Source organism: Bidens hawaiensis, unplaced genomic scaffold (genome assembly GCF_021521415.1).
Source record: "Bidens hawaiensis isolate Kalapana, Puna unplaced genomic scaffold, B.hawaiensis_p1.1 tig00023994_1, whole genome shotgun sequence".
Classification (NCBI taxonomy): domain Eukaryota; kingdom Viridiplantae; phylum Streptophyta; class Magnoliopsida; order Asterales; family Asteraceae; genus Bidens; species Bidens hawaiensis.
The window spans coordinates 355826-369185 of NW_027493773.1; the positions used below are offsets into that span (position 1 = coordinate 355826).

At 44.9% G+C, this 13360-nt stretch overlaps 2 protein-coding genes across 2 annotated transcripts; one reads left to right on the forward strand and one right to left on the reverse strand.

Annotated features, from left to right (window-relative positions):
* The first annotated feature begins 4706 nt into the window (after nucleotides 1-4706).
* LOC143568472 (uncharacterized) lies at nucleotides 4707-5799 on the forward strand. The gene is made up of 4 exons (XM_077054626.1): nucleotides 4707-4829; nucleotides 4916-4965; nucleotides 5057-5131; nucleotides 5213-5799. The coding sequence occupies exons 1-4, from the start codon at nucleotides 4797-4799 to the stop codon at nucleotides 5763-5765; spliced, it is 711 nt and encodes a 236-aa protein (XP_076910741.1). The 5' UTR covers nucleotides 4707-4796; the 3' UTR covers nucleotides 5766-5799.
* A 1256-nt stretch (nucleotides 5800-7055) lies between these two features.
* LOC143568473 (putative carboxylesterase 16) lies at nucleotides 7056-8958 on the reverse strand. The gene is made up of 2 exons (XM_077054627.1): nucleotides 7981-8958; nucleotides 7056-7907 (listed from the first exon to the last, which is right to left on the reverse strand). Exons 1-2 carry the CDS (start codon nucleotides 8742-8744, stop codon nucleotides 7367-7369), a joined length of 1305 nt encoding a protein of 434 aa, XP_076910742.1. The 5' UTR covers nucleotides 8745-8958; the 3' UTR covers nucleotides 7056-7366.
* Nucleotides 8959-13360: the final 4402 nt, after the last annotated feature.

The window sequence follows — 13360 nt, forward strand, 5'->3', positions numbered from 1 at the left end:
AGATTACGTATAGATGCGTTTTAGGATACAAACTTAATTAATCATTGTTGTAATTTCGTTATACTTGATGTACTTAACTGTAATTGTTTTATTTGAAATTATTAAACAGATATTGAAACTTATAATGTTGCAAGATAGCAACCTTGTGAGCTGTGACAATCAGCTCACGCCCCGACATTTTTGCCTTAGGTTGGGGTGTGACAGAATAAACATGTGACAGTCCTCCCCTGGATTTGGTTCCCCATAATAGTCTGAACTTGTTGTTTGGGGACGCACCGGGATAGATGAAGACTGGTGAGGAGCATCACGTGTCACCACCTCTTCAACGTTCTGAAGAGGGCGTTGAGATTGAGAGCCCTCTCCTTCACCCATGAAGAATGGTGAGGGTGAGAAGGAAAAATGTTTGCATCTTTCTTTATATATTATATACTATCACTGTTGTGTCTTAAACTGGTGTTTTACTCACTCAACATGTGTTGTTGACAAAACTATATTTTATATGCATTTGCAGGTTATCAGCTTTGTTGTTTAGCAAGATGAAGATCACGTAGAGATGCTTTTTAGGACACAAACTTAATTAATAATTGTTGTAATTTCGTTATACTTGATGTACTTAACTGTAATTGTTTTATTTGAAATTATTAAATAAATATTGAAACTTATAATGTTGCAAGATAGTAACCTTGTGAGCTGTGACAATCAGCTCACGCCCCGAAATTTTCGCCTTAGGTAGGGGTGTGACAGAATAAACGTGTGATAGTCCTCTCCTGGATTCGGTTCCCCATAATAGTCTGAACTTGTTGTTTGGGGACGCACCGAGATAGATGAAGGCTGGTGAGGAGCATCATGTGTCACCACCTCTTCAACGTTCTGAATAGGGTGTTGAGATTGAGAGCCCTCTCCTTCACCCATGAAGAATGGTGAGGGTGAGAAGGAAAAATGTGGAGGAGATCGAGGGGAGAACTCTGGCGCTTTAGATGCCTCCTTATCCACATCACGTCCCTTCTCTTTAGAACTGGAAACATCTCCAACCCCAAACAGATAATCCAGAGGATCCTCAGTCTCCAGCGGAGGAAGTGGGTCCTCTGGGTTCTTTTCAAGCGGAGGAGTTGGCGGCTTATCCTCCTTCTCTGGAGGAGGCGATGGTAATTTTTCGCTCTCAGGAGTGGGGGATGGTAATTTCTCGCTTCCGCCAACAACCGCAGATGAATCTACACAATCAGAATACACATGAGTATTAGTCAAAACTCAAAAATTTAAAGGTAGGTGTTTTTATAACTTAGCGGCAATCCCCTTCATGCGTTTCGCAAGGCTGATTTTCTGTTTCTTCGGCCGTTGTGTCCGACGTTTCTTCGTCGCTGGTCCTCCTTCAGTGGCATCCGCGTGGCTTGCACCCGCGTCACTTGCCAATGAGGACCAGAAATTCCTCTTTCGCTCCAAATCTGCCAGCAGATGTGAGATAGAAGAAATTTCAGAAGCATCATCAGAAGCCTCTTCTTCTTTGGAAAAAGATTCGTCACTCGAAGAAAGAATGACGATCACCCCATCAAAAGTAAGAACGTTGAGCGGATGAGGGTTAACGATGCACGCACCTGTCAAGAAAATGGCTTCTGAAGCCATTGGTTCAGCGCGTACCCTATTAGGGAAGAGAAACTGGTCCCTGGTCCTTTCAAGGACAGGAGTTTCCTTTGCGTCACGGATACGCTTTTACGTGCATCCCCTACTGTCGAAAAGGGCATTCAGCATGGGCCTATCACCTGGAAAATCCATAAAAAAGTTAGTCAAAACTACATATATAACTAAAAAAGAAAGACGGGAATGTAACGCACGTTCATTCACGCCCATGAAGACAGGCTCCAAATCTGGATAAGGCCACAGGCGGCTCATACCCGCCCATAATGGGGCTTCTTCTTGCAATGCCCACATCGGAGATGGTTCCGACACTAAGGTGCGGAACCATTCCTTGCCCTCGTGAGCAGCCGTAACAATGTTCGGAAGTGCCTCGTTGGCCGGGCGACGGACCATGGCATCTGGGACAACGTTTTTCGAAATCCAGAAGAATTTGTTGCGCCAATCTATAGAACCTTCTTCGGACACAACGCCGATAATCCTGTCAGCTATCGGATTGCACTTAAACCACCCGCCACGGTTGGTCATTTGATAAAATGCGGGAAACCGACCGATCCGAGGTAACATTCCTTTCGCCGTACACAGAAATTCGAAGTGTCGAATCTGCATAACGGTGAGAGGATGTAACTGGAATAAATGGATCCCATAAGCACTCAACACCTTCATGAAAAATTTGGTTATGGGAAACTGAAAGTTCCCATAAACAAAAAAGTCAGCGTACACTGCCATTTTGCCAATCGGAGGCAGACTGGCAACAGATCCGGCAGCAGGGAACTCCGGTTCCCACTCTGGTGGAATGCCATAAATACGAAGCAACTCTTCATATTCAGCTCGGTCCCATCCAATCTCTACCTCATCGATGTTCGGAATCAACAATTGACTAGCCATGGGTCCACTAAAAAACGGAAAACAACGAGCAATTTTGAAAGTAATCGAACGGTTATTGAGAGCTTAAGGGAGAAAGGAAGAGAATGCTTGGAAATCAAAGTGATAAAACTTCAAAAAGAATTTAACCTGCATTATTTATACCCATCGCAATTTATGCGATGGGATATGAACAATGGAAAGAGAAAGTCATCGTCCATTAAGTAGACGCCACGTCACGCGGGAAATTCGAAAAAGAGAAAAAGGTGCACAGTCGGGTACAGTGACATCCGGCATAAACGTCCCATCACCTGCCCACGCGCTTGCGAGTGGTCAATCTGTCCTTTTTCATGATTATCCACAGTTTCAACAGCAGATATTCCTACCAACCTTCAAAATCCAAAATCCCCCAAATTTATCTTAAGTCCAAAATTTCACCCACATAAATAATTCACGCTGAAGAAACACTGGACTGGGGGGACTTGTAGAGGTAGGGTACCAAAAAGACCCAAATACCCTTAAGTATCATCTGTGGGTCAGCGGGAAGCTTCCTACGGTACACCCGCGGGACACATGGATCACCCACATAACTCTATAAGGCAAGAACATCCTTATATCTTACGCGGAAGCATCCAGGCACCCTCAGACGTCATTCGCACGGTGACACATTCACCCGCTGAAAAGACCAGGAGGCAATGCCATCAGGACAGCTATAATTAACCGACTACCTTCTAGAAGAACTACCACGATTGTTACTTGGAGAATACGTGACTCATTAACCAATGATGGAAGGACACCTGGCCAGGTTGTTATAACCGTGCACATGGCCAGAGATTAACCCGTCCTATCATAGCTTAACACGTGTCCAGGTTGTTATACCAATGCACATGCAACGTATAGCTCAACCTATCATTTGAGGACACGTGTCCAGACTGTTATAAGAGGTCTTCTAGAATGGGACAGCTGGCCCAATAATATTCCCTCACTCTTCGGCTATAAATACCCTCTCAATCTCCTTGAGGTATTTATTCACTCTCAATTATCTACTCTAAATACTTAAGTATTTTCTCTCGTTAAGAACTGTACTTATTCTCACGCCAGAGGGTGGTTACGGGAAGACCCCCCTTCTTGCCCTTCCCGTAACGAGCTCACGGTGTCTGTTTTGCAGGTTCCTGTCACTGGACTTTGGGAAGGTGTGCTCATATCGTAGTTGGTTATTATCCGTATCCTACCCTGTGGACTCATTGGATCTATGACCCGTCAAGGGGATTAGATCCGTGTTTCTTCAATTGGCATGCGTACCGGGGGGACATGATGACAACTTTTTTCAGTCTTTACGAGCAGTATAGATCATATACGAGCCGTACGGGTTTCCTGGCTCATATAGCTCACTTACAACATCTGACATATCGTATAGGAGCTATACGACTCGTATAGACAATATGTCAGTATGCACTTTGGTCGGAGATTTATACGACTCGTATAGTCCTTATACAAGTAGTATAGACTTTGTTGGTGTTTGAATACTCCCGGTGTGTATAACTTAGGAAAAAACAATATTAGTTTGGGCAAGCCCACACTAAAGCCCAATTAAATAAACGGTTGTAGATAAAGGTCCACTATCACTGCTACCCAAATTATAGCCGTTGTAATAACAATAGAAACGCAATTCAAAAAATCCAGCCGTTATGTCCATTCACATCTTCTCTCTTTCTCTCTCACAAACACAGTGAAATCGTTCTCTGCAAGCCAACAGGTGATCCAAGAAGCCTGAAAAGATGGTGGATGAAGTACCGAAACAATCCGAAACCGGGAACTGTTTACTCAGCCCCGGGTTTAGATCGACAGCCGCGATGGCCGGGTGGGATGAAGAAGCGCTGTTATTGGCTTCACTTGTTGTCGAAGACACGCCGGTTCGTGATTCCAAACAACGGAGACGGTCCGATCCGATGTTCAAAACCCCACCTACTAATTCAAGAAGGTACCAACCAAACCCTAATTAGTTATTTGCTTCGAAAGTGTCAATTGATGGGTTTGTTTTAATTTAGGAAACGTAGAGATCAGAGGAAGAGCCCTGTTTCAAAATTTGTGAATGTTCTTGATCTTGCTGAACAAGAAGGCTTGTTACAATTTTTTGCCCTAATTTGGTGGGTTTTTTTTTATAAAATTGAACCCTAATTTGGTGTAATGTGTTAATAGAAACTATTGAAGAGAAGAAAGAACAGAATACTGAAGCGGATGTTAATGGTAAAAAGGCTGAGAAATCGAATGAAACGAGCTCTGGAAACGCATTGATTCCGTGCATGGATCGGCTTCGTGAAGAACTCTCTTGTGCGGTAAGTGATATTCGGCTTCTTTAATGTAAAGATGCAGTCTGATTTTTTATATGGTTAATTAAGAGTATGTTTTGTTATTTTTACAGATTTGTTTAGAGATTTGTTTCGAACCGAGTACGACTTCTTGCGGACACAGGTATAGTTCATAATTTGCTTTATCAATCATTATTAAAGAATAAAGACCAAATTTATGTTAGGATTATAACTTTAAATTTAAAATCATGTAGTTTTTGCAAGAAATGTTTGAGATCTGCTGCGGATAAATGTGGCAAGCGCTGCCCGAAATGCAGGCAACTTATCAGGTACATCAGATGATCGAAAACATTTTTTTAAGTATTTATAATGGATTAATGGTAAATCTTTGGCTTGTTTAATTGTTTCAGTAATGGAAGATCTTGCACCATCAATACAGTTTTATGGAACACGATACAGCTTTTGTTTCCACAAGAAATAGAGGCAAGAAAGGTGTCGGTCGGAAATTCAACCACCGCAGAATCTGGCGACCTCCTAAGCCCGCCACCAAGACGAAGGAACCAATACCGGAGTGTGATCCAAGCGTTAAATAGTCCTGAAGGAGAACAGTTAGGTTTGGAAAGGAGGCGGAGGACGGGTGGTAATAATAACCACAACCATAATTTGAGACACCCAAGTTTTCGTCCTGCTTCGGTTGTGTTACTCAACAGTAGAGAGGCGGGAGATAATAGTGTGAGCAGGAGAAGGAGGCGACGGGATGCGGTGGTGGCGCCACCGCGGGAAGATGAGGATGCTGCTTTGGCTTTGAGATTGCAGCGAGAGGAGTTTATGGGGGCGTTTGGAGGGTCTGAAGCACCGCCACAAGAGCCACAACGTGGAGGAAGCTCAGTTGCAACAGCTTCTAGTAATTTGAGGGCAATGTCATCTAGAGCCATCTGTCTTCATAATCTTCGTGGCCAGTGAATTTAAGACTTGTTAGCTGTTTTGGTCACAATTTCTGTGATAAGTAAATGACCAGGTGTTATCATTTGGAGGTCAAGCATTCTTGTAACTGTGTCTTGTGGGTTTTTGGTTGACTTATTTTGGGTGGAATTCTTTTTATGTTTCTTCTTTAATATGGAAGATGTTGGGAATCATCATCCATCATCCTACTGTAGTAAAATATTTCAGATTATTACATCTTAATCAAATCCAATATCGAATGTCTCACCTTAAATGACTTAACACGTTTTTAAATGTGTTAGCCAGCTGTTAGTGATAATAGAACTTATTAGTTAAACGTGCTCATATAAGAATAATTCTGGATGGGTGGTTGAAAATCCATCTGTGAAACTCATTTAAACTGTTTACATAAAAATCTATATATCAAAAAGGCATAAAAATCTGTATATCAAAAAGGCACTAGCAAGAAGCTAGGGACCAAAAACAAACACTTCATTTTACACACAACATCAAATTTACACCAAGATAATTCTATCAACTTAAGATTTGCTCTATATCTGATCCATAGGAAAGATATAAACCTTGATGTCCTCCCAAAAAATTTGGACATTAATCGACTTTCCTTTGAACACCTTGTTTCTTCCGCACCAAATGCATCTTCCTTTGACATAAAGAGAGTTCACCAAGACCAAAATGTCACTAAATAGCCAATTTGTCTCCAAATATCTCGGATTAAATTACACGAAATAAAAAGATGACGTGGGGCTTAAATCAACACCCATTTCTTGCTAGTGAGACTGTAGTGCTTGAAGTCTTTTATTGGCATCTAACTGTTCCACTCGAAGTAAGAATCATATGAACCCATTTGTTTCTCTATCAGCAAGCCAAGAGATTGGGATGAAAAGGCACCCAAATCACCAACAGCCAACTACATTTGTCTTGTGAGTTGATAGATACAAACTTGAATAAGCAATGCCTTACATGAGATTGCTCACTATCGTCCAACAACCTTCTTTCCTTAGAGCATTTTCATACTACCAAGGTATTGAGAATGAAAAAACAGTTTGATACCTTCATAGTTTTGGATGAAGTTAAAGCAAATGAGACCAGATATAAATCACACAAGCTTGTTTGACACCCAACAATCTAGCCAAAACGCAATTTCCTTGCCATTACCAAACCATCCGGCATTAACTCTCCTAATTTGATGCCAGATCTAGATAGATCATAATCAATAGGGCAAATGTTTTCGAGAAAGACCTTGAATTGCATTGAATACAACAAACAACCTTGTACATCATCTCTTATCCGTTTTTGACCCCCGCCTCCATTTACCGAGCAGTGAACATACTATGCAAGCGAATAAAAATGTCGCAAGAACCTTGGAAATTGTTATCTGGAGACCGCCACTACAAAGAGAAACATAAACACCGAGATTCATTTATAATACATCAGTACAAATGTTACAATATTGTTTGTTACAAGGGAAAGAACAAATATGCCCACAATGGAATCAATCAACACGGAGGTAAGTAGTATTTCTCATAACTCAACTATATTCTAACATAACCGTGTATCATACAAAAACCAGAACCAAACCTGAATGGTATCTTTCAGTTTTCTTAATACGAGAACTCATGACCTCTAAGTGAGATATATTTCTTAACCCATATAGCAATATCTTCTGCACACGCCTGCGCTTCCGGTGTCCTAAGAAGCATATCTAGAGTAGCAAATTCATGAACACAGTCCTTGTAATCCAGAACTGGCGCATCTACATTCACCTTCTTTAGCTCCTGCGCGTATGCAATGGCACGGTCCCTCATCCAATCATGTTCTGCCACAACGGTTAGTGTAGGTGGCATTTGTTTTAACGGGGGGCCGCCTCTGTTGGGAGTGAGGGGATTGGCTGCAGGATGGTCCAGGTTAAACTCATCTTCTGGGAGGAAGAGTCTCCATGCCAGTATGCCCATTGACTTGTCAAAGAAATAAGAGTTTGATAGTTTTATTTCAGATCGTGTGGGTGCGTTTCCGATAAAGAATGGGTACATTAACACCTGAGCCACCACTTTAAGTGGAGATAATAATGTACCAGATTTGACTGATTTTCGAGCCACGTAGTCAGCAATGTTTGCACCACAACTCACTCCCAGAAGAACACATCTGTACACAATATTCACCAAGAACTGAAAATTTGAAACCAACTATTAACTAAGAGAAAATGATAATAATCTACCTGGACGGATCTCCATGTGCAGCAAGCCACGGCTCCACCAACGAAGCCCCAAACGCATCCACAACATGCCCTTGAACATCCGACTTCCTCGAATCAACTTTCTTCCCACACTCGGTCAAATTCGCTTGTTTCGCAAGCCAATGCAGCACTTTCATCCCAACCTCAAAAGCAGCCGGATACCGATTCTCAGGCGCAAGCCTGTACCCAACCGCCACCACAATGACATCACACACCTTGGCAATCCTCCGACAAAAGAAATCATTCGCCACCGAATCACAGCTTCCGGCAACAAACCCCCCTCCATGAAACTGAACCATCAAAGGCAGCTTCCTACACTTTTGAGTAAACGGCGAGTAGCCTCTGTAAGTACAGCTTTCCGATTCCATACTATAACTATTCCTCCGATTACCTTGAGTTGAATTACTATTATTATTATAAGTTTCGGTGGAGCCGTAGCTGTAGCGACGAGTAATGGCGTTGGCGGAATTGGTAGGGAAGGATCTGGATCGGTTGGCTGTAGCATCCGGCTTTACGAGGCAGGAATCTGGAAGGAAGATGCGAATGGAGAGTGAGGAAGAAGGATCAATGTGAATGTCTTTGGTAGCAACGCCGTCGGTGAAGACAGGGTTTGCAGGCGCAGTGGTTTCTTCTTCAGGGCGAGATGTGACGCCGAATGAGGTGTCGGTTAAATTAGGGTTCTGTAACCGTCGCTTTAATATTAATTTCAAAAACACACTGTATAATTTAACAGCGACACTAGGCATTTCGGACAAACCCTAATTAATTAATAGCTAGCACACAGTAGTTTACCTTACCACACTCTATCAAACAATGTGAATGGATTTACCACGTCGGATTAAGGTGATATTCCAGATTAGCTTGGTTGTTCTTCAATGGCGGATGAAGAGAGAGAGTGATGGAAAGGTGTAAATGATGGTGCCAGGCGCGCACACATACATTTGCGCTGTGTCGTGTTTTGGCATTATTATTATTATTATTATTTGGTAGTAAAATGCTACTAGTGGAAGGTAATGATAGAATACGTCTTGCATGGTGTTATGATGGTTTGTGCTTTACGTGTTGTACAATTGAATGTAGAGTGCCTTTCTCAATTTCAATCAACAATAATATTTACAAAGTCGTGTTTAAGAGAATAAAAGTTTGTTGTTAAAAAAATTATATTATTTTAATTTTGGTTGAACCCATCTTTCGTTTAGGATACGACCGGTCTCAAAAATCTTTATGTTATGATGCATAGTACATAGTGGTAGACATATAAACCCGTCATATGTACAAATTATTTCTCTAACAAGGTAGAGATCATCACCGCACTCGTTTTACGGTTACTTTACTTCCAAGGTGTTCCTGGCCTCAATTCCCTGCGGGTGCTAAGTATGTGAAGGGTTTTGCCTTTACATTGTACCCGCACCCGTCTTATAGTTACTTGGTCGCCGAGGTATTCTTGCCTTCAATTCCCTGCCGGGTGCTAAGTATGTGAAGGGTTTTGCCTTAACACTGTACTCGCACCTGTCTTATAGTTTCTTGGTTGCCAAGGTAAGGGGTATTTTCCCGCTTACTTTTGAATCTTTTTGAAATTTTGAAATTCGAAGAGTTGGTGAAAGGATAAGAACAGTCCAAACTGTTGAAACGTCGTCCGACGGTTTCTTCTGACTGTGTCAGGACGTGCAGGAAGTTATGGCGACGTGACAGTACATGGTCATTCCAGACGCTTTTTCAGGCGCGTGGGCGCGATTTTTCGGGCGCGTGGCCGCGAAATTAATGGCACGCGTCCTTTCAACAGCTGTTGCCAGCTTGCACTTTGCCACGTGTCATAGTTTCATTGCACCTGTGATTTCTCTCTCTTCCGCATTAAATTCATCGCATTAATTGCGATGAGTATATAAAGGGGGAGAGGGTCCTTTGTAATTCACACTTTCACTCCTCTTCTTGTAAACGATTTCCGGCGAATACTTTCTGCCAAGCATTCTCCTGAAATCATTCCTTTACCTCCAAACCATGTTTTCTACTCACGATTTCGAAGCTGATGCCGAGGAATCTGACGTGCACGTCGAGATCCCGACGTCTACGTCTGATAAAGACGATAAGAGCACTGCTGGCGAATGCCAGTGTGCTCTTCCCACTGAGCTTTTTCAGTACATCGTCCGGAAGTTCATGCTCGAGCCGTTCGAGCCTGAGTTTCCGGAGCCACACCAGACGGTGTACGATGCCCCCAAGAGCAAGATAGGGGTGTACGCTGCATTCTTCGTTTATGGGAATCTTAGGTTCCCATTAACGAAGTTTGTATACCGTGTCTTGGAGAGGCACGGGGTGCATTTGACGGAGGTACACCCGATGGCGATCGCCAAGATCCGCCACTTTGAGTGGGTGTGCCTCATTCGGGGCGTGGAGCCCCATGTTGACCGGTTGATGACCTTCTATTCTTGGAGGTGCATCCAGGGGTGGTACACCTTGGTCAACCGGATCAAGGGGCTGAAGATCTGCGCAACCGAGCGCAGTCTTCGGTCGTGGAAGAGGGAGTTTTTTTATATCTCCGCTCGCGTCGTCCCGATAGCGATGACGTTTAAGAATGGGATAGCACTCCCCGTCCTTCACGCCCCAAACTACCAGGAGGCGGAATGGTTCGCCAAGATCTCCCGGATCCAGACTCCGGTGTACCGCTTTGCGGAGTCTGGGATGGTGATGCTTGGGATGAACCGGGTGTGGAAGGAGGCGTCACAGGTTCCCATCGTCCTCGAATACGGTTTGAACTCTGTCCCTTACGGTATGCTTTGTCTTATTTGTTTATATAGGTTTGTCTTCTAACTGATTCTTTTATTTCAGAGGGGAACGACTTGCAGTCTCTCCTGCAGCCGCGGGAGAGTGATGGTCCCGCTCGGATGGGTACTCGTGCTCTCCATGAGAACGAGTTGCCCATCTTGGAGCAAACGAGGGATCGGTTTGTGGAGGTCTACCCGCCAGGCCACCCTATTCTGAGCGCCAGGCGGCCAGGTAAGGCGTTATTCAACCCTCGACATCTCAATGCTGAAACCTCTGCTGAAATTCCTCTAATCTTGTCATCTTCTGATGAGGAATCCGCAGATGGTCCTCCGTTGGTGCGGAAGAAGAAGGCTGCCGGCGGGAAGGGGAAGGCGAAGGTTGCCTCCACTGCCGATCCGGTGCATCGGTCTGATTCAGAGACCGAAAGCGAGGAGGTGGCGGGGAACCCTGGTGGTGCTAAGACCACTGCTCCGGAGGCTGAGACGACCGTCACCTCCGAGCAACCCAGGACAACGACGGTGAGCGGCGTGAAGAGGCCGGCTCCATCGGGTTCGTCCCCGCCTGTTCGCACTTTTAGGCTCAAGAAAACCCGTAAGTACAAACTTCCTTTACTTTTTAACTTCATATCTTTCCGCCATTATACTTATATCTTCTTTGTGCAGGCGTGGATGCTACCGCATTCCAGGGTGGAGCGGGGAGGAGCACCTCCGGACCCATGACGGTAGGCTTGGTCAACCTACCTGAGGCGATGACCCAGGCGGCTGCGCCTGCTTCAGTTGGTTCAGTTGCTCACCCAGTTGAGCCAACTGTTCCAACTGTGATGACATCTCCGCCGGCTGTCAGTGCCATATTTACTGAATCTTTCACTGAGCCGGCGGTGACTATTTCTGCGGGTACTTCCGCAGCGGCGACCACGGTTGTGAGTTCACCTCCGGTGAGTTCACCTCTGTTGGTTTCTACCGCGGCGGCCTCTATGCCTCCTCCGATGTCGGCAGCTATGGCCGATCCTTCAGGTATGCTTGGGGCTTCTCGCCAACCTCTGCCTCCTTCCCATCTGCCTGACCTCTTGGATGGATTTTCCTTGGGTTCAGGTGATGGGTTTGGCGGCTATCGGCCTGTTGTCGACCCTACAGGTGCGTAGGGTTCTTTAGGCCTTTATATATATATATATATATATATATATATATATATATATATATATATATATATATATCATGTTTTCCTAACTGCTTTTTGTTTTTTGCAGTGTCGGATTCCAATGAAGTGTATGTTCCACGATGGAACATCCACCGAGGAACAACCCTTCGCACGCCTGTGGAGTGCGTGGAGTGGGCTCGTCACGCAGCTCCCAGTGGTGCGTTGGGGGAAGCAATGGCTAGCTACCAGGAGGGTAGGCTAACCAACGAGCTTCGGATTCTCCTGGCCCGGATGCAGCCGCGCGTCGAGCTGCTCTGTCGTGAAAACGACAAGTTAAAAGCAGCTCGTATTCAAGAAGTAGCTCAGGCGCGGGCTGTCCGGGAGGAGAACAAGAGGCTTACCGCAGTGGCTGCGGAAAAGGAGAAGGCCTTCAAGGCCCTCGAGGTTGAAGTTCAGGCCCGGCTCGAGGCCCGTTCCAAGGCTGCCCAAGCTGTTAACGAACAGCTTCGGCTGGCTAAGGAAACTGCACGGAACGCAACTGAGAGGGCCACCAAGGCTGAAGCTGTTGCTGAGCCTCTACGCCTCGAGAATGAGGAACTTAAAGCCAAACTAGAGGCGCTCCAACAGGCTCATGATGCCTTGGCGATGGAAGACGCCAAGAAGCTCCAAGAGATCTTGGACCAGAGGGGGGTGCTTGACCATACTGAGCGGAAGCTAAAGGGCGTTGAAGAGGCTGCGGCTAAAGAAGTGTTGCTTGCCAACCTCAACAAAAGTGAAGCCGAACGCGCCCGTAACCAAGCTCAAGCCGCCCTCCAGGAGGCTCTGGTTGCCAAGGAATGGCTTCTTCGAGAAGCGTTGTCTCAGGTATGTTTAATTTCATTATATCTTTACGCTTTTCTTTGTAAATAGAAAAGGTTTTGATACTTGTATTTTTTCTTTTTGTAGGTTGTGCATCGGGTCTTCACGGATACGTCTTATGACGATGCTATGAGCGCAGCTGTGACACCCGGTAAACTCCCAATCCCTTAAACCAAGTAATCAACCTAAATATTAGGTAATTATGTTATATGCGCCTTGCGCGAGCGCGCCATGTTAGTCAGCGCGTGCATTTGTTATGTGCGCCCTGCGCGAGCGCGCCATGATAGTCAGCGCGTGCATTTGTTATGTGCGCCCTGCGCGAGCGCGCCATGTTAAGAACCAGCGTGGGCATATGTTATATGCGCCATGCGCGAATGTTTTGGCTTTATGTTTTCATGTACCTTAACGTTATGTTGTCTAATGGGTTGACCATCCCGCATGATGCTAAGGCGGGTGCATCCTAAATCGTTTATGCGCGTGCGGAAGGGAACTAACCTCCCCGCATGGCGGGAACATTGAGAGCTAGTTTGTCTGAAGCTCCAAGATGGAATTGACTTCAACATAACTGATCACTATGTTGAAATACCAAGACCACCTGGAGAATCTA

What these genes read in the sequence shown, in the direction of transcription:
- LOC143568472 (XM_077054626.1), top strand. Translation starts at nt 4,797, where the DNA reads ATGGATCGGCTTCGTGAAGAACTCTCTTGTGCG. An exon ending in ACGACTTCTTGCGGACACAG is followed by an intron (nt 4,966 to 5,056) that starts GTATAGTTCATA and finishes AAAATCATGTAG; the next exon opens with TTTTTGCAAGAAATGTTTGA. An exon ending in AAATGCAGGCAACTTATCAG is followed by an intron (nt 5,132 to 5,212) that starts GTACATCAGATG and finishes TAATTGTTTCAG; the next exon opens with TAATGGAAGATCTTGCACCA.
- LOC143568473 (XM_077054627.1), bottom strand. Translation starts at nt 8,744, where the DNA reads ATGCCTAGTGTCGCTGTTAAATTATACAGTGTGTTTTTGAAATTAATA. An exon ending in GCACATGGAGATCCGTCCAG is followed by an intron (nt 7,908 to 7,980) that starts GTAGATTATTAT and finishes TATTGTGTACAG; the next exon opens with ATGTGTTCTTCTGGGAGTGA.